The 21800-nt window shown below is 39.2% G+C and overlaps 1 protein-coding gene across 1 annotated transcript; it reads right to left on the reverse strand.

Moving 5' to 3' along the window:
- Nucleotides 1-259: 259 nt before the first annotated feature.
- Nucleotides 260-17407, reverse strand: LOC137989401 (proto-oncogene tyrosine-protein kinase receptor Ret-like). Its single transcript, XM_068835229.1, has 12 exons — nt 17302-17407; nt 16351-16369; nt 15840-15882; nt 14930-15221; nt 13545-13655; nt 11746-11936; nt 11113-11235; nt 9656-9726; nt 8363-8403; nt 3233-3329; nt 1096-1195; nt 260-600 (listed from the first exon to the last, which is right to left on the reverse strand). The coding sequence occupies exons 1-12, from the start codon at nt 17393-17395 to the stop codon at nt 532-534; spliced, it is 1251 nt and encodes a 416-aa protein (XP_068691330.1). The 5' UTR covers nt 17396-17407; the 3' UTR covers nt 260-531.
- Between the last annotated feature and the right edge of the window lie 4393 nt (nt 17408-21800).

The raw sequence follows: 21800 nt of genomic DNA on the forward strand, positions 1-21800 counted from the left end.
AAGCTCTAAAAATTTATCACCGTTATCTTCTCGTCTTTTGTGATAGTTACGATCAACTGATAATAGGACTTCGTGTCGTACAATTCAGGGAGTAATCGGCTCGCAATTACTCGCCCGATTACTCCCTAAATTGTATTCCACTCAGTCCTATTACCATTACTAATTGATCAACAATATTAGTACTACAAAGCAATGTATAACGTTCTTTTTCATATTGAAGCTTAGTTATCTCTGAAAAATGAAAGGTTTCCCACAATTTACCCCTATAGTTTTAAACCGCGCAAAAATATCCATGTATTAGTAACCACCACCCATAGGAAACTCGTGTATATCGAGATGCGCAGAACGTATGCACAATAACTTTGTCAGCTTCGTTAAATAATGTTTCTAACGTATTTTTGAATTTAAGTCATTATAATAGTCATTGCTTTTCTCGTCCACGATGTTAGTTCATTTTAATGCTAAGCTTGTTATCAATATCCATTAAAGAATTCCTCAATATCCATTAAAGAATTCCATTGTAATCTTCCTTTATTCTAAAAGATCGTCTATGTATCCATAATCGTCGGTATTATATTCTTGCATGTTGATATATATTTCCTGAAAATGCAATGAAATGAAATTATCACAGGGAAAATATTAAGTCATCCAACTTTACAAGAGTAAGAAAATTGAGGTGTTAATAATAATAAACTTGTCTTAAGGGAATGGCGCTGGTTTTGGCTTAATACATCCATGCGATCTGCCTAGAAAATAAAACAAAGGGCGCCCTACGTATCAATAAAAAAGGCGGGTTTGGGAATATGCCCTCAACAAAACCACAACATCGTGTACCAAAGTACAGGCCACATGCATTTTCCATACAATATTGGTGAATTATTGCACTCATAACAGCAGTTTATGGAAGATGTGATTCAACATTTGATTTTGAGTTCCTTTTCCAATAAGACTAAATGTCTAACCGTTTGCAAATTGCATGTAGCAGCTAGCCTCTTCTCTGTAAGACTGAAGATCTCGAGACTTGTCTCTTCTTGAGAAATGAAGACACGATCGCTCGCAGGATTCTCTAATACAGCGCCAACGTTGTCAACCTACCTCATCATTTTGTATCATTGTCGACAACTTGTTTTTCAGCATAGAGAACGTTGGTCGGTCGTTCGGCTTCTGCTGCCAACACTGGAGCATAATGTTGTATCTGAAACGATAATGGCGACCTTAAATTGGAGTTCATGTACGAGTTTTATGTTTAAAGCAAAATCGACTACCAAATCTAATGCACATGCTTGGAACTGAAAACTGGTCTTGTAGCCATCATCATCATATCTTAATTTCTCTTCAGTTTGTAGAGTAACTTGCTAAAGCTAGTATATCCGAGCGATTTCAATCCCAGACATATGCATCATATACCACAGAGGACAGACCACAATGCCGGGAACTCAATGCCCTAGTCTTAGTGATTAGTGTGTGGATTCCTTTACGTCTCACAGAGTTATGAAAGTTTGAGGGTTGCGCGGCGGAGCCTACGGTTAATTTATCGTCCTTATCAAGACAAGACAAGATGATTTATTTAAAGGGAGAGTTTCACGTCTCTGCGCATGAGCAAACTGTCACGTCAGCCCATTTAATTCCATTGTTATTGAAACAATCGAAAGCACTGATGCAGGAAACGGAAACAATGCCATAGAAGTGGAATTACTCATTGGAATTACTTTTGTAATCATTTCCTTTGTGTTATGAACCTACTGCATGCGAATAGATTGCTCGTGCGTTATGACAACTCGTGCGTAGAATAAATTTTCGACCCGTACAATAAATTCGAGATCAAAACTAAATTCGATATTTTCAGTGTAAACCCGCAGTGTCTTCCACCAAATTTGGGCCTTAGTCATTCAGTGTATTTGCTTTAATACTCTCTGTGTTTAATTAACATCATCTGGTTCAGTAAGAAACCGTAAAACTTACAACTGCTAGCGCTAAAGCTTGGACATGCGCAAAACCGTGAAACTTTCCCGTTTCACATGATTAATAGGTTAAATTTACATAGGCAACAAAACAGAATACAGATAAGGCGTAACAACAAAATAGGGAGCGAGTTGGGATCATCCAAATAGCAAAGGCTAATCTAGTGGATGACCCCTATCCGAGAAGACTAGCTCGCTCAATCATTTGCTTCAAAAATGCACCAGCCCTGTTCCCAGAGTAAGCGTAATGCTAATTTGTTCATAACCATGAAAACTCTAGAATTGCATTATCCAATGATAGTTTTTAATAAACTCAAATACTCTTTATGAAAATAAGCACCCATGCATGACGCCTGCAAATTGTTTACAGACGTATTGGCGGTGATTAAAAGTTTAAGTTCATCTCACGTTGAGTGGTGTCGAGGGGGCGGCACTTAACTGAAGAAAGACAATGGTTGCTAAAGAAGCTTTTTAGCCAAGAGCTCTAAATTGAGATTGCATGGATGGTTCTTTGAAGTAACTTTCTCAACGGCAATCTGACATCACTTCAATCAGAAGGCGCATGCGCAACTAGTCGCAGTCCTCTGTCGTGCATTTCAGTGAAAAAGACGTTAAAACTCTCAGGAAACGAAAGGAAGAAGCGGTTTTTTCAACGGATGTGAACCATCCCATCATTTTTCGTAAACTGTAGCATGGAATTTTTATTCTAACAGAAAATGGAACTGGTATTTTGAAAAAAGTATCAAAGGAGGGCCTTATGACGTCATAATTTTTTTAAAGATAACTTTTTTTTTTAATCCATGCTACAGATTTTGTGTTAGACTGTTCTCGTACTGTACATAGTTAACTCGCTGAGTTTTTGGGCATTTTCTGTTTTGGTCACTTGACTTACCAAATATGGTTGTGAGTCGGTAGTTAAGAGCCACCACCTTTAATTAAAGTGATCATAGCGGGATTTGGACCTCACTGTTCAGGGGCGGATCTAAGATAAATAATGACCGATTTTCAAAACAACGAAAAAGTTTCTAGGGGGGTCCGGGGGCATGCTCCCCAGGCAATGTTTTGGATTTCAACTTTCGAAAGTTTCCTTTCCCGTGTTTCTGACCAATTTCCGTAAAACGGTGGAAACCTGTATGGATCCGCCCCTGCTGCTGTGCTTGTTTAACTCTATGAATGTCTTCGTATTTAATTGACAGCGAATCGATAGCAATACTATCTCCTGTTGCTACCAATGCCATATAGTGTTTATTCGTTGCAGAAAGAATACTTACAAATTTTGATCAACATGTATTGGCTTGGGCATCCTGTAACCCTTCTTTAGCAAGTTAGCAATCTGGTAGCCACTTATTCCTGGATATGGACATCCACCTGTGGTTTTAACGACAAAGGTTTGTAGGTTGAGTCACCTCGAAGGCAAGCACCGTCGGAGAAGGGTGGGGTTGGGGGCAAGCATATTCCATTTTCATTGCCATAAAGCAACTTGAAGCGTTGCTAATTTCCTAGACCTCGTCCCCTGGATCTTTTCGGCTTTCGACATAGCCGCCATTTTGAATGCCGAAAAGACCCTAGGGAGAAGGTTGCGGGTGTTGCTCATGGTTCGTGGTTGATTTCATTTCACACTGTTTACAAATGAGGTGTCTTGACAAAAAGTTAGGAAAGTTAGGTTCTATTGATTAATTAAATAGCTCAAGTACATTACTGCTATTACAATACAAGTTGTGTGTGGTGCCCAAAAGGGGCTTTCGAGATGGCCCCAACCTACCTTAGAACAAATTAAAAAAACACAGTGAGCTTAACTTATCACTGAATTGTGGAACACAATACTATTTAATCGCAGGGATGCTCACATTAGTATGTTGCCGATGGAGCAAAATTATTTCGTAAAGAAACAACCCGTTGGTTTTGTTAGCCAACCATGATGTAGAGATTTTCGACAATCCCCAAATATATCCATTTTTAAATGCATTGAATATATTTACCTATTATTTTAAATGTAACCTTGTTTCCTGCTGTAAGTAAATACTTCGTCTTCTCGTTATCACTTAAATTGGTGTAACGAGTGTCAGCGTTTGAAATATGTGAGTTTTGAAACATTAAAATGTTTCAAAAAACAAAAGAGATTCTTAATTCACGAATGTAATAAGCGCTATGAATTTTATAATTCATTGTATACGGACATGGTAAATATTATTTTGTATTTTTATTAGTTAATGTTCAAACCATTATTGTAACTAGACCAATACCTCTTCTCTTGGAGTGTAAGGCGCAATAAAGGAATACTATTACTATTACTATTACTATTACTATTACTATTACTATTACTATTATTCACTCACCCACTTACTCACTCACCCACTCACTCACTCACTTATATACCGTAGACTCACTCACTCACTCACTCACTCACTCACTCACTCATTCATTCACTCACTCCTAAATGCAAAATAATTAAAAATAATAATTTTATACCAATTGTATTACAAGTAATTGTATGATCTTTTAGTCAATTAGTTATTCTAGTAGATATCATCACCTTTATTGTAACGAGACCGATACCTCCCTTTGGAGAGTAAGGCGCAATAAAGGATTTACTGTTTACTGTTTACTGTTTACTCAACTCACTCACTCACAGTGATTCCCCCAACATAATTTGGTGCCGATTACATAAGCAATTGCTTGGACTCCAGGCAGACATTTTCCTGGCTGCAGTTTATCTACCCCCACTACAATCACAACGAAAGGCAGGAGAAGACGTTATCAGTATCTTAGAAAAAGAAATTCATAAGTACTCTACCCAAGGCCAAGTTCTTTTACTTGGTGACTTCAATGCGAGAACGGGGACATTAAACGATTTCATTGAAAACGATGCGGATGACTTTTTAACAATTCATAATACCTACAATCGAGACACGGATTGCCCAAAGCGAAACAACGCGGACTACACAATCAACAAAGTAGGAAGAGAAATATTACGATTATGCATAGGAAATAGATTGCGAATTTTGAATGGCAGGTTAACAGGTGATCTCGATGGAAAATACACTTGCTATCAAACTAATGGGGCAAGCACAGTCGATTACGCACTAGCAAGTGAAGACCTTATAAAGACGATATTAGGATTTCAAGTTCAAGCCTTGACAACCTACTCAGATCATTGTCCTATCAGTCTAAAATTAACTCCCTCCCGCTCTCACATGGTAAAAGACAATGCACCTAGACAACCACTATGCAAAGCGGCACCTACTCAAAAGAACTTTAAAAAGTTTCTTTGGAAGGCAGATTCAAAAGACAAATTTCTCAGTGCATTATCCAATCCTAATGTTCAAAGATTATTTGATTCCTTCAACTCAGAACACCACGCATCAGTAGACGATGAAATCTCGCAATTTAACCAAATTATCAATTCGGTGGCCAAATCATGCCTAGCAACATCGCGGAAAACCTCTAAAACTACCAAAGAAAAGAAACCATGGTACGATCACACCTGCAGACAGTTAAAGAAACAACTGCAACAATTAGTAAAGAAAATTAACCCCAGTTCTCACCAATCACTACGACAAGATTATTTTGTTCTTAAAAAGAAATACAAAAAGCATGTCAAAATGATGCATAAAAGATACAAAAACCAAATAGTAAATGAAATTAATGCTTTACACCCAAAACACAGTCAAGATTTCTGGAGGTATATTAATCAACTTAGAAAAAGCGATGCTGTCGAAGAGGAAACCTCTGTTTCGTCAGAAGATTGGATATGTCATTATCAGAAATTATTATATGATAGCCAGGAACCGCACACCACTTTGGACTTTTCAAATGAAGATATGGACTGGGAAAACGAAAATTCACCGAATAACGACATTTTAGGGCAGCCTATTACGACCAACGAAATCCATGAACAAATATCAAAACTCAAGTTGAAGAAAGCTTCGGGTATGGATTCTATCCTTAACGAAATGATTAAACACGGACGCTATTATCTAATGCCTTCATTAGAAAAACTGTTCAATGATATACTAGACAGTGGAACATTCCCAACCCATTGGAACATAGGTGTTATAAAACCGATATATAAAAGAAAGGGTGATAAGCGGTCTCCAGCAAATTATAGAGGAATCACATTGACGAGCTGTTTAGGAAAACTATTTACATCAATCTTACAATCCAGGCTGAACAAGTTTATCGAACAACATAACATCCTCAATCCAGAACAGTTTGGATTTCGCCCAAATTCCCGAACAACAGATAGTTTATTCATCCTACAGCAACTCATTAATAAGTATACAAAACAACATAAGAAACTTTATGTTGGCTTCATCGATTATGAAAAAGCGTTTGATAGCGTGTGGCAGTCCGGGCTGATCTATAAAATCTACCAATATGGAGTTAAAGGCAAATTCTTTAAAGTCATTAAATCCATGTATTCGTCGATTAAAAGTTGCGTCAAAACTGATGAAAGCTCTATCACAGAAATGTTCTCATGCAACAAAGGAATAAGGCAAGGTGATGGCTTAAGTCCAGTTTTATTTTCATTATTTATGAATGACTTACCGCAATACTTTAGGGACAACCATTGTCCAGGAGTAATGATTGGAAGCCATTCTCTAAATTGCCTCATGTATGCTGATGATTTGTTAGTTTTAAGTCCCTCTCCAGAAGGACTACAGAAATCGATTAACGTCATTAAAAAGCACGCAGAGGAATGGAAGCTGAAGGTGAATACCAACAAATCAAATATCATCATCTTTAGTGGGAACGGTCAAACCAAAAACAAGGACATTTTCCAATATGGTTCAGAAGCATTACCTATCGTCGACAAACAAACATATTTGGGAATAGAAATGACCTCATCTGGTCGCTATACCTACGCAAGAGACATCCTTAGCAAAAAAGCTTATAAAGTTCTTGCGACAGTGAAACGATTGTTCTCCAATTCGGATACGACCACAATTACAATTAAGAATAAGCTTTTTGATGCCCTTGTCAAACCTATACTACTATATGGATGCGAAATATGGGGACCGGAGCTATTATCATATAAGACCCATTTTGACAAAAGCACTATCGAACAAGTCCATATCAAGTTCTGTAAACAAACACTAAATACCCCATGGTACACAGAGAACATTGCCTGTAGGGCAGAACTTGGACGGTACCCTTTAAGTATAGACATAAAAGCTTCAATATTTAGTTACTCGCTTAGATTACAGCATAAAACAGTCAATCCTCTATTAAAGGAAGCCTTTCATCACGCAAAAAGTCACAGCCAATTTTTTGATGTATTAAATAATGACGAAACTATACGAATGCACTCTATAGGCAATACATCAAGCCAACTACACATTAAGAATGCTCGTTCCTCCATAAAGAATCAGCTTAAAAAGGACTACATTCGAAATTGGCTGAAGGCTCGCAACAACACTTCCGAAGGCTCTAGAGAGAAATTTACACACAAAGAAGTCAAATTCGACTACCAATTGGAAGACTACCTCAAAACTATCAGAAACCCAGCACATAGAATAAGTATGACAAAATTGCGTCTGGGGGTTCATAGCTTGCGAATACAGACTGGGAAATACGAAAATAGAGGTGCACCAATCCCAGTACATGGAAGAACGTGTTTAGTCTGCAATAGAGGCTATATAGAAGATGAGCGGCACTTCTTGATGTATTGCCCAGGGTACGATAACATTAGAAATGAGCTCCATTCTCTCCTTTCAACACACGATGTTGTTTTCAAAAGCCTTAATGATGAGGATAAAATTAGGTATTTACTTACCCTAGAAAACGAAAGCACTTCAAAGATAATAGGTAAATACACATATTTAATGTTTCAGAAGAGAAAAGACTTCCTAAATGCAAAATAATTAAAATAATAATTTTATACCAATTGTATTACAAGTAATTGTATGATCTTTTTAGTTAATTAGTTATTCAAGTAGATATCATCACCTTTATTGTAACGAGACCGATACCTCCCTTTGGAGAGTAAGGCGCAATAAAGATTTACTGTTTACTGTTTACTGTTTTACTCACTCACTCACTCACTCACTCACTCACTCACTCTCTCACTCACCCGTTCGTTCGTTCGTTCGTTCATTCATTCATTCATTCACTCATTATGCGACAAGATGTTGCAAACATCCTTGAAGGATTTGAATCCTCGAAGATCCTCGGAGTATATCGTGCAGACGCTCTATCCACTGAACTAAAAAGGACTCTGTAGGGAGAAATCTCAATTACTTTGTTTTCATATTTGTTGATTGGAAAGTGTGTGACCTTTTTGTAACTTCAAGTTCTGGCAATATCATGTGTTTCTCCAACTCCTTTTCGCACGTTCATTTACATGCAGCCGTTGCTACATTACTACTCAAATACCCAACGGCGAGAAAAAAAATACATACCAACAGTAAATATCTCGTAAAGGACAACGCCAAAGCTCCACCTGAAAAACAAAATGGCGATCAGTAAATCAAGGTGATATATTTGCTTCAAGACCTAGGATATCACCTGCCGAAATTCTAATCTTTCTCAAAGGAAATCGGATTGTGGTGTCGATCTGATTGCTAATACGACTGAGTGGGGTCCAATTCGGTCTGCAATCATGCGAGTGCATTCTCGTCACCAGAGCCTCGGATCGACTCAAGGCTCTGGGAAACTCTATGTCGGAGAACATGCGTCGTGGGGTTCTTATAGCCCAAAATTGGCTATTTGAACCTTACGGCGCTTGCTCACTCCTCGTGTTAACATGAACGCACCAATTAGAGACGCTTTTGATTGTTCTTCACGAAACCCAATGAGGAGACACTTTGCTTCAGGGCTCCCCAGAGCTCTTCTCCCCCTCAGTCAAGAGAAGAGCTCTGGGGTCGAGATCGCATGCGAGTGATAACAAAATCGAACGTCCGCGCAGCGGGAGCTCGAATTTTTTACCACAATTCCTCTTACCAATTAATCATATAAATTACAGTTTCCGAGAAAAGAAGAAGAGCCAAGTTATGAAAGAAAGGGAAAACTTGCATTAAAAGACTGACAAACGAAAGGAGGCGTAGATTGTTCAAGGTCGCTATGAAAAAAAAGAAAGCCTGTCCACTGTTTCTATGGTGATTGAAACTAAGGTTGTGATTGGATGATTTAAACTACAATTTTGAATGTGATTGGCTTATTAATTTGTCCGATGACAAACTCTCCGATAACAACTTGGCAAGTAAATTAACTGAAAATGGGACTTTTTAAAACCAATCACAATCGAGGAAACTGTGATTTTATGATTAGGCTAGTTAATTGAAAATGGGACTTTTTATAACCAATCACAATCGAGGAAACTGTGATTTTATGATTAGGCTAGTTAATTTCCTGTATGCGCGCTTTGATCTTTCATGACGATTTTATTCGCAACTTTCTTTGAATAATCGATATCTCAGTAGACAGAAACAAGCCTAACGCTAGCATGTTTTTCAATTTTCATGTTCTATTCGAATACTCTTACACTAGTACGAGGATTGCCAATGGGGAATTACCGATGCCAATATTAGAACAAAAACCAAAACAGATAGTTTTAATTGAATTTTCCGATTTCGTAAAACGTAAACAGGTTTTCGCCGGCTGTAATGTGTGACACCTCCAAATGAAAATCACACTGTAGAGCCTTCCTTGTCTGCCTTGAAGGTAAAGAGCTTTCAAGAAATTATAGTGCTTACACATCACTTTGTGTTGTATATGTTCCATATAGCAAAGCCTCGTGAGCAGTCCACTTGACAGGCAGGCGACCCTGTTTTCGAAGAAAATAAATAAATAAATAACTTATTGATAAACAATTGACTAATTAACAGGCAACCTGCCGTGAAAAACTGTTTTAGCTAGACAGCTAGGACAGGGTGATTAATCTCAATCAAGACTGGATTTTCTGTCGCTGTGAACAGGTCAGAAATCCGTGGTTCTAAAAAGAACGTCATAAATACAAAGCCCACCCCGGCCATTCACTAGCATCCCTGAGTTCTAATAGTCAACTCGGTCAGCCCTTCCCAATGGGAAGACCCTAGACAGCAATGACCAGAACCAGGTTGCTGACCAGCGGTTTTCGTTAAAACAACGCTTTCCTGGGGTGCTCAGTCTCGCGGGCTCAGAAAACCTGGTTGTGGTCATTGTCATTTAAGTAATGGTCCGGCTAAGAAGCAGGCAGAAAAACAATAGCCCGCGGCAATAGCGTCGGTTAGTTAAAATGTGCCAACATTTTTAATCAAATTAAGTTCGGCTGTTCCCATTGGTGTAAGCAGCTAAAAGCGCGAAATTTGAATTTCAATGAAAAATGTAATCGACTTGCCGTCTAAAAAATTAGATTCTGTTTCGTAGAACAAATCATTATGCCTTCAAAAACTATGTTTGTAAATATCGTCAAGATTCTATGCGCCATTTGCCGATTGGCGAATGGCGCATAGAACAATGCCCAAATTTGGCCGAGAGACAGAGATCAAGGGCATGGGGAAGAAGAAATCCAAAAAAGGCTTTTTTTTCATTTTTTTCTCATCTTTTTTCGACATTTTCCGATATTAGCCAATCAGATGCCTCGATTGGAGCAGCAGCTTCTAAGTACTTTTGCCGCTGGGCTGCCTGCTTCTTAGCCGGACCATTACTTAACGTTTTTCTTCCCAATGGGCCTTAATCACACGGCTACCTCGTTGAGTCCCAAGGGATTGAAAACTTTTGTTTTGCCCAACCGAAACTCGTTCCCGAACATTTCAACTCGAGGCTCGGGATACGAAATCTATTGTTTATTGCCAATATGGCCGCTGCGCGAATAAAGCCCATAAACCTTTAAGAAGTCAGAGATGGAAGAGTGGGGTTGATCGTCCTGTGTAGCCTTTCTCCATAAGCTAAGTGCAGCGCATTAAAGGCAACACATGCTAAACAGACTCCAAATGTCTATGGACAAAATGGAATGTAGAAAGTCCGTTATTTGTTAAATATATCTCATGATTTAACAAAAAAGTCGACTCCCTTCGGTGAGCTATCCTGTTCCACATTACCCGGCATCTCAAATCGATCTGGCCCCTTACACTTGTGGACTCAATGAGTAAAGAGAAATTCTATGATATTTCCAAAGTACACCCGATAACCTTAAAAAGTGTCATGAAATCGATGATATCTAAATTCTAACCCGACTTCGTTTGGTGTAGATATCACCCTGTTCCACATTTCTTGCCATTCCAAAATCCGTCACTTTGCATTTCTCCCCTTCGCCAACAAGAACATTTCTCGCCGCTAAATCACAGTGGATTATCTGTAAAAAATATTATAAGACAACCAAAATAAAATTTGAAAAAAGAACACCTGTTAAAATGGCGAGAAAAAAAGTACCATCGTCTTGCGTACCACTTAGGGCGCGTTCGATTGATCCTATTCCGGAATAAGAATACGCGGAGTGATGATTAAAGCGGTATGTCTGGCGCGTTTAGAAGCAGCAAAGATAATAAAAATATGTTTGATATAGCATTTTAGCAGATGTTTGACAATCTTAGTGTGAATCTCCGTAAAAAGGATTTCTAACTTCTATTCCATGTATTCCTATTCCGGTATACGGTCAATCGAACGCGCCCTTGGATTCCTTTCATACAAAAAATGTAATCCTGTGGCGTTCAAGAGAGCAAGAGGATAATCCATAATATAAACTTTCCTTCTCTTGAGTAGCCTTGAAGTTTGTTTTATTACGTTGATTCCGAAGATGGATGAATGTATTAAACTTTCTGAATCTTGAGAAATTTATGAAAAAGCAGGTTAAATTCAAGCTTACCTTGTTAGAGGAGAGATACCGCATCCCGTCAGCAATCTGCCAAGCAGACTGCATCATTTGCTGCGACGTTAGATTTGTCCGAGGTTTTACGTCTGGGTCCTTATAGTATGTGTCATTAAGACCACGGCTCTTTCTTAAGAATCCCAACAAGTCCCCATAAGGGATGTACTCGATCAAAACAAGCAACGGATCTGCAAAATATTATTTAACACTCCATATACAGTACTTGTAGTCTTGCGATCGTGTGCTGTTATTAACTATTACTACGTATTTCACGCGGACAAACCCCACTTTGCACGTTTAGGTGGCTTAGAGATTGCGTTCAAGCTGACTCTGTCCGCGCGGAGGTCCAAAGAGAGTTTTCAAGTTAATTTACACGTCTTCAAACTGATGTTCATACCCGTTGCATATTTTATGGAGGCAGTGTGGCCCAGTGGTTAGGGTGCTTGCCTTGAGATCCGGATATCCCGGGTTCAAGACCCGCTCTGACCATTCGTTGAATTTGTTCCTGGTAGTCCCAGGTTCAACTTCCCAGCCGCACTTGTAAATAGCCAACTGGTTTGCCTCCGGCCAGTTGGGATTCTTAACAGTTGTTGTGGTGTTCTGTAGTTTCGTTGATTGTGTTTCATTGGCCCTGAAAAGCCCCTATGGGGAGCGGTCAATTAAGTATGTATTGTATTGTATGGTATCATTTAAATGATGGAAGAATGAAGAGACCGAAACGCTGCCTTTTGATATTATCAGTTTTTGCATGCTTATTATATTACATGCACTGATTGTATTACGCAACGAAGGAAAAATCGCCCTATGTAAAGGAATCCAGATTGCCTTCGGAATCCAGATCCCAGCCCGTGGATTCCGGATCCCGAATAGTGGACTCCGGATCTCGAGTCGTGGATTTCGGATTCCAAACTAATGGTCTCCGCCGAAATGGATCCTGGATTCCATCGAAATCTGTGGATTCTGGATTCCATACAATGGATTCCGGATTCCCCTCTCTGGATTTTGGATTCCAAAGTCTCACATTTGCTGATTCCGGATTCCCTCGCATCGGGCGAAAAAAAGATTTACTCGAAATAGCGGTAAAAGGAATGACCTTTCTGAAACAATACAATACAATACAATTTTAATTCCTCTTGACGTGGTTACCTAATTTTGTTACGAACGTTTAATAGTTGCCAATGATGTTTCTATTGTATCAAGTAAAAGTGTTTGAGCATTGTGGCCAAATAAACTATTCGGTGTCCTAGTTGGCGCCCAGGTTACCTATCGATGTTACATTTAATACTGGCGAGGAAACAAAAAAAACATGGAAACACTAACTTTGGTAGTCATAGTTTCCAATTTAGAGTGAATCGGTTATTGTTCCTTCTTTAGAAGGTCCTTCACCTGTCCGATTGTAGACATCGTTAACTTAGCGCCGTAAGACGACAGAGCCCTCTCAAACGTGGCCGGCCGCCATAACAACATATGCTAATCTGCTAAAGACATAAACTCGGTACAAACTCTAGAATGAGCGCATTCCGGGGGAAAACTCAGTTGAGATTGACACTCTACTGCTAAACTCACTTGTTCACTCATTCAGACACAGCGCCTGCTTAATAAGGACCTTTAGATCGGTGGACGAGGATGACAACGAGTACGAGTACGAGGTTTCCGTACTGAGCATGCGCATAAAGTTTGGAGGCCAACGAGTGGCCAACATTTTTCGAAGTGCGCGTGCCCAGAACGGAAAATTCGTGCTCGTTGTCATTTCGTCCTCTGTTCTAAAGGTCCCTAATATCAATGCCGGGATTTACCAGAATTCGTGACGCAACCCATCAGGTTGATGACATGAGGATGCGGTCTCAGATTTTTCATCAACGCCAGTTCTGACAGTAGATCTTTCCTGTCTGAATCCGAAGCATTTTCTGTAGAATATCAAGAAGGTAAAGTGATTCTGTGCGATACTCTATTTACCCAAGAATGTAAAAAAAAAAAGACGCAAAGAGAGGAGGGCAAGGGTTTGGTGACTTTGTCAAGGAGGGTGCGTAATTCAATTGAATTCAATTATTTTTTCACATTGTTTAACAGTTATATCAGCAAAGTAAAGATACAAGGAGATTAATAAAGATTAATAAATAAATTAATTAATTAATTAATGTTAATAAAATTATTAATATTTGCTATTTCTGAGGCTTACAACGTATGCCACTTCTATTAAAAGGCCAGAGGAGCTCAGGAATTGTGTTAAAACTGAGGAGATAATAAGAATATCATGATTCCTCGGTGAATTACTAAATAATCATTAGACGTGGTTGAGTAAAACTAATGCATGGATATGTACACTCTGAAGCAATTCTAGCATTTCGAATGCTGTGTGTGCATGCTCGATAAACTAGTCACATTGCCAGGGTATTCCCGCACAAACTTTCAATTACATCACGCTTTTTTGTGTCACGTGGACGCTTAAAAAATGGGATACACCTTTATGCGAGCAGGGTTCGATTCCCAGACAGATGAGGGTTGAGTTTATTGGTTCCTCGAGAGTTTTTTCACCGGTACTCCGGGTTTCCCACCTACTCAAAAAAACCAACCTATGATTTAAAGTGAATTGATTTGCTTTGATTTGCCCAGCTCTAAAGATAATGGGCACTTAAATAAAGTTCATTATTATATAGATACTGATGAACTACCAGGATTTCTCCCTTTTCTAAAAAATCATATCTTCACCGCACGTAGTGAACATATCATATTTATCTTTCACATGTGCGAATGTAGGTGTCGTCATGGTAACGAACACTATTAGCCAATAAAACGCGAGATACTTTTGTGCTTCAATATAACTCTTCTCTACTACATTAACATTTTTGTTGCAAAATTTTACATTATCATTATTTGCTTTTCATAACTCTCATATCTTATTTCATGTCACACAACATGAGTGTTTTAGCGGTTGGTGACCACTTTTTCATCATTTCGAAAATGAATAAAACAAGTTTTTTAAGATTCGGTTGGACATTTCATCAATATGTATGTAATCTTCTCGCGGAGAAAGTATCTCTCACTTGTTCGCTTCGCTCACTTCGCTTCGGCCATGTAATATCGTCTACTTATCATTCTCACTATCAGTATCAGTATCAGTATTATTATTATTATTATTATTATTACTTCGTGAGCCAAAACTGATCGCAAACCGAATTACCTTTCAGCATTTTAACTGCCATCGTTGTAAGACCCTTGAGTCCACTGATGTTCCAAGCTTCTGCTTTGGCCACTTGGTAAAACGCACCTTTTCCAATCTCTTTTATCAAGTTGACATGCTCTCGACTAAATTCCCAACTCCTCCTCGTTGGTGTGGGCTTGCAGGCGTCGTAGATGGATTGCTGTGTAGTGTCCAATGACATTTCACTTACCGCGAGTGAATGCAAAGACAAAATGTCAGTGGAGTGCGATAAGACATCAGTTCTGGACTCCTGAAGAGTTTCTTCACGTCCCTGCAGATTAAATTTGACATGTCAACCTGGTTAATTATCTCATGCGCAGTTCATTGATTTCAATGCAACTGCATCGTCAATATGTTGGAGCAAAAAACAAAGTTCGCTCATTAGTTTTCATTGTTTGTTATAAAATGTACCACCAATATGGCTGGAAACATAAACTCATATCCTATTTGAGTCTCTAGAGATTATAGGTCACGTGGATGGAAGAAAAGAAAAAGAGACTAGGTAGTAAGGAACTATGTTTGTTCTCATAGCTTTGTATTCAGTATTTAATTTTAAACCACCGTTTCAGGATTACTGCCTTCTCCAGGGCTTGACGTCCTATGCCGCTGTCAGAGGCCATTTATTTCTTTTTGAAACTTAAACAACGCTTTCCTGTTCAGCAGCTCTTCAAACATGACATAAAAATCCTAAGATATATATTGATGAAGGCGGCGAAAATAATAATGATGCTTATGATGATGATCATGGTGATGATGGAAATGATAATGATAACGATGATGATAGTGAGTAATGATGATCACTACGCAAAGTGCAAAGATGAAAATAATAAAACCGAACGAGTTCTAAGTTTCTACGTGTACGATAAATTGTAAAAATGCTCGCCGTTACCTTTGCATCGTCCTGCTTGTTGTAACTCTCATTTAATTCACAACTAGTAAAAAAAGAACGTAGAACATCCGGCAAAAATTGTCTTCACAAACAAACGGCTATTTCATTACAAAAGAAATGAAAAATATATATTGATTTTTTTGTAATGACAAAGGGATCGAGCAAAGTTTTTACCATACTCGGAAATTCAAAATGGTGTTCCTATTTCCCTTTATACAAATGGGTATTGTTGAGCTAGAAGTAAGCAGAGACTGCTTTTTATTTTACATCTTCAGTTGATGATATCATATCCAAAACGTTTGTATCTGTCATGAATGTGCCAGTATTCTTGGGCGGCAGAGATGTCGATTAAAGTCTTCTCAAGCGAGTCCATACTTCACCGAGGGCAAGAGTTCTTTCTCAGCGGTAAATTCTTATAGTTCGTCCTTTGGTGTGGGAGACTAAATAACTATCGAGATATATGGAGGCTGTGTCGTAAGAGCAAGATATTTCATTTGGTATCGCTACCTACCATTTTTCTGTTGCAGAGCCTGCAAAAAGAAAATTTCAAAAAACAACTTTAAAGTCTGTCTTTTTTCCGTTTGACACAATCACAGGAATAAACACAAGCACGCCTGTAAATGGGCGTAACGAATAGTGCAGGCAAAAATATTTTTAAGAAACTATAAAGGAAAAATTACGTTTTACTAGAATTGAAATGTTTGCGCTTGCATCCTAGCATGCGTTAGACCAACAATAAGCACACCCCCAAGTGAAATGCCAAGTAAGCTACATTGTCTCAACTGGTCAGCAAAAGTGCGCGATCTTATCTAATGGCAGCTAGCTAAGCAGGAAAAAAACAAAACATATTCTGGTCTTTGTGCTTATCAGCTTCTCTTTCACATACACATGATGTTGTCACGCCACGGTGGAAACGTTGTCTGGTAAGGAACCATTTTTGAGGATTGCGTTGGAGCGGGTTGGGTCCCTTGAATGTGTGGCCCTCCTCTCATCAGCTGCTCCTTCAAGAGCACATGACTAGTTGTACTCATGCAACGGCGTTTTTACCAGACCTTTCCAGCCAATAGCAAGTCTTGCATGAGCAATCATTACCCATGTGATTGAGAATGGTCACTTATTTAAGAATTCGTCTAAAAATAGCTTGATCTGTGAAAATGCCTTTGCATATATCTACTATGGGAGTTGTAGGCTCCAGGTGAAGCGCAGTTTGCCGCGATTTGGTGCTTGGAGGCAAAGACGACAAGACCACACGTCACAGGAGGCCGACCGCAGTCAAATGGCAACCCGGAGGCCCTTTGTTCAATGACTTCTACCATTGTTACGGCAGGGGATTGACCCCAAATGGATGGAAAGCTGAATGAACTTTGGAGCGCACGAACTGGGATTCTAACAACGTGCAGCGCTGGGATGCAGTCCGTGAGCGATATCCACTAGACAAATTTAATAAGCAGAACAAAATTACCTTTGTTCTTGTACCGTCGCCACAGCAGAAAAGCAAGAATAATGTTGGCCATCACGAGAAAGCAGATAACAGCAAGATAAATGGCGTGAAACATTAACAAAGTTTCCTTGGAGTCAGAATCTTAAAAAAGAAAGTACATGTATTGCATGATATGAGGCCATTGCATGTAATACTTTATCCGAATAAAAGGGAAGGTATACTTCACACCTTCGGTGTTCGGTGGCGTTGTTGGAGATGAGGTTGTGCTAAGAGAAATTGCATACCTGTGTTCTTTCTTCCTGGTCCTTTTGTCTTCGGCCTCCTCGTTCTCACTAAGGAAGAAACGATTTCCTATCTTCATCCCCCATATTGTAAATACATTCTTTATGATTCACACTGGTCAACAAATGAATCAAATTCTACGACGACAGTTCAATTTTAGCGTGTGTTTGCTTTAACGTAATAGAGGTCTTTGTACAAAAATTAATTAATGAAGGTTTTCTTCCTTAATATACCACAGTTTCTTCAATATTACGCCTCCCTTGTGCGTTGGTTTGACCGGAGTGATTAGCCCAGAAACTTGGCCTGCGGCGACTTAAAAGACTTGACACGATTCCTCCAGAGCCTCTCTTTCTCCCTCGCTGCGAGTTTTAGAGGGGCTCTACTCGCAGGGTGAAATCGAGGCCAATGCGAGGAAATATATTAAAAAGTATTTGCATTTGAAAGGATTCCCCCGCAATAGCCTCCATTGCCAGCTAGTTCCAGTCCAATACTGAGAATACGAATATGGTCAATTAAAGGTTCAGTTACTTAGTCTAAATATGAGTTAAACAAACTTTAGGTTGACCTTTCTCCGGCTTGACTGTTATCCCTAAAAACTATCCTGTATTGTACTGTAACGATATTTCTCGCATTTACACGAAAAGATAATTAAAAAGACAAATATTTATGAGATACACAGATCAAAATGTGTCTTGGGAAACAAACTATGATTTCCGTTGTCAGCAAGGTCTTTCAGTAATTTTTATATTTTTAGCTGTTCATCTTTCCTGTTGGCAAATCGAGTCGCACTAGAACCTACATACATACGTGGTACATACTTTATAACTTGACCGCCTTACCACAGGGGCTTTTCAGGGCCAATGAAACGATCAGAAGAGAAGAACAATGTATAAGAGTCTCAATTAGCCGCAGGCAAACCAGTTGCCTATTACAAACGAAGGCGAGAAGTTGAACCAGGGACTTCCAGGATCAAATTCAACCAAAGGTCAGAAGGGTCTTGAACCCAGGATCTCCGAATATCAAAACAACCGCCCTAACGACTCAGCCACAATATAGAGCGTAGAGTTCAGTTCAGTTCATAGGATGCAGAGCTTTCGCTGAGGCCGTTTGCCTTGGCCTCTAAGAGATGAAGCAACCACGACCAACCTTAACTTCTTAAAGCCAATTTTTTTACCTGAATTTGTTCTTGCTGTTGGACGTGTCGTAGGAATCAAGACAGGCGGATAAATATATAACTGTGGGTCAACAGTGAACTGGCCGAGTCTTGCATTTGCTATTTCACCCCTCAACGGGTTTAGAGGATCACAAGCTGGTGTTCCAAACAACATTCTAACGGTGACAATCACGCTACCAGGGCTGCAAAAAGAAGTAACACAAAAGGTCTTACATTTGCATTGCTTAAAAGGAGGTCGGTTAAGGTGTTCAGAGGTGATTGTGTATATCTTCAGTTCTGCGCATGCACAGGATTTGCATTGTAAAATGATATTCCATCGTTCACGAAATCATCACTTTCTAAGAACGCGAAGAGATTCATCCCAGCTTAACTGTTTCGCTTTAAAACTCTTGGAATTCTTCCCAGCAATCGCGAATAAAGAGAGTTGGTAAACAAGGTTATATCATTAAATTCGAAAGCAGCGAGTGAGTGACTTTTTCAGTGCATCTCAACCTTGTCCTCTCCGGGTCAAACATGTTCCCTATTGTCTTTGTTTTACACCTGGGGGTTTTAAAAGTTGTCAAAGGTGACCATGAAGGTAGCAGTTATGGATGGATGTTACATTACGTCCACCAGCCGTTGTAATTTGTACCATTGTCACCTTGGTCTTAAGAGATTCAGTGCAAACCACCTATTTGGGGAAAATTAGTTTGAAATCAGTTATTTGCGTACATTAATAGGTGGTTTTCGAGTTACGTCATCGCCACAATGTTGGTGGACGAAAACTAGGCCTAGACACAAATATAACGTGAAATCGCCTAAAGATGTTCCCGGAAAATCCCGATTTTTTGCTCTAAATATTTCGATTTTTTTCTAAATATCCTTTTTTTTTTTTTCTAAACATCCCAAGAATATCTGCCTTTATTTCCATAAATAATACGGCTATAACCTAACAAAGTATGAGGCAATACACGAAATTCAACGGTGTCTTTGTAAGGCATACAACAAAACTTTTTTTTCCAACATATATGACATATCAATATTGAATGGATAATACTGCTGCATGCGATTACTGCAGGCCCATATGGGATGATTTGTTCATTTTCTTTAAATTTCTCTGTGTGTAAGTAGCATTTAACTTAAAAGCTTGCTTTCTTTCTCCATTTTTCTGGGGAAAAATGTGACTTTAATAGTTTCTTCCTAAAAAATCTTAAATATCACAATTTTCTAAATATTTCGAGATTTTTAAATACCTCAAAATCTTCTAAATATCCAGGACCCCATCCTGGAGCGTGCAACTTCCATACAGCGTCTGTGAAACGGCGTTTTCACAAGTAGGTTTATTTTTAGACTAGCCCTTCCCGCGAATTAGGTAAAAAAACAAAGCAGTTCCGGTTCGGTGACCCTATGACGTCAGCTTAATTTCTTGTAATTGGTCATCGGGCTCCTTTGGGAGTCTCATTAGCAGGAAATTCAATCTAAAAATAACCTTACTTGTGAAAACGCCGTTGCACAAGTATAATTAAGTTGCACGCTCCGGGTGATGGGCTGCTGAAATATCTCAATATACGGATATTTGTGTCTAGGCATAACGAAAACGTAGCTCTTTTGTTCTTCCAACAGCATTTCTACATTTTGCCACTGTCATCTGTGTCCCCAGAGACAAGTTGCAAACCACCTATATATATGGCTCCACGACAAAAACACAATGCTGTGGTAATGTCATCGGTTTAAGGAGATTATCTCATCCAACGCGCGTGTGCAATCCCGTCAGGAAGCATTTGAAAACGTCGGCCTGATTTTTTGAGATTCTGTCAGAGTTCGAGTGGCTTCTTTCATATGCTTTAATCCTGTTCATCGTCAGAAAGTTTGCGCAACGTTTTTTGCTTCGAAAAAACACAGGCACGTGAAAGCATCTCCCTGTGCAGCGAAGCTCTGCGGTAATAGTGGTTGAAAGGCAAAGTATTTGAGATGAGCTATTAGGGAGCTTAAGCACGCGCGTTATTGAGACGCGGACGGCAACCGGAAGTGAGCTGTTTTCCCTTTTAACTTGTCTCTCACACAACCAAATTTACATTAGAGATGATTAGTGTAAAAATGTGGGAGAAACCACTGTCCTGGAACGCGAAATGTTCTTTTGAACTGAACATTTGTGCACACAAGTAAGAAGCTCACGACACATGAAACTAAGTTCGTGGTCAGCTATGAAGTCTTCTTGGAGCTTTCGTATTTTTGCAATCATCGCTTTGTTGGCAAGTAAGTAGTTGTTGGTTACGCTTTGATTCATGATCAACAACACAGGAAAGTACTGTTCAGTGGCTTTCATTTCATTTCACCAGACTCAAAATTCCGAGAAATTTCGCAGAGCAGAATAAAAAAGAAATGCTGCTTAGTAGGTTTAATATGATTGCGTCCACAAACTGAAAGGTTAGAAACACGTCTTGCACAGCTTGATGTAAACAGCACCAAAGGAGAGTTCTGCTCAGAAATTTCACCCGAAGACTAGAATCACCCTCCCCAGCGCACAAAACCGTCTGCAGCGCCTTAACCAGGAAGTGCTGATGTCTTTCATAGGCAGAACTTCGAACTAACCTGTTTCGCAGTTTGGTAAATTTCGGATTTAGAAAGTTCATTTTAAGATCACGAATATACTATTCTATAACTTTCAATTGATTGGTCACAGCACGACTCTCTTGGTTCGCAAATGCAATGGTAGCAATCATTTGCAACAATCCTCAAGGTTCGTCTGGCCAAAAGGATCAAGAGAACGCACACTTCTTTACGCCGTATGTATGACCAAGGTTACTGCTTTGTAACGTTTTTGCATCTTTGTTCGTAGCAGGAAAATATAGGCTCGCACTGTGATCTATTCCGGGATGGGATGAAAAAATTACCTCTCGGACCCCCTTCTCAAAAAAAAAACGTGCCTACAGTTAGAAGTCTTCAAATAGAAGGTAACTGTGATTCTCATTGTTGAAACTGAGATTCAAGGTGAGGCAGTAGACATACTGCGCTGTAAGTTATGTATACATTCAAAATGATACATTGTTTCCTCCTCGTTTAATTACCAACAGTGCTCACCAAA

The sequence above is a fragment of the Montipora foliosa genome, unplaced genomic scaffold (genome assembly GCF_036669935.1).
Source record: "Montipora foliosa isolate CH-2021 unplaced genomic scaffold, ASM3666993v2 scaffold_458, whole genome shotgun sequence".
NCBI lineage: Eukaryota > Metazoa > Cnidaria > Anthozoa > Scleractinia > Acroporidae > Montipora > Montipora foliosa.

Coding starts and splice junctions, on each gene's coding strand:
- LOC137989401 (XM_068835229.1), bottom strand. CDS start 17,395: ATGTTTCACGCCATTTATCTTGCTGTTATCTGCTTTCTCGTGATGGCC. Junction 9,727..11,112: donor TCTACACCAAACGAAGTCGG/GTTAGAATTTAG, acceptor CTTCGAAAACAG/GGTCGCCTGCCTGTCAAGTG. Junction 1,196..3,232: donor ATACATGTTGATCAAAATTT/GTAAGTATTCTT, acceptor TTATCGTTTCAG/ATACAACATTATGCTCCAGT.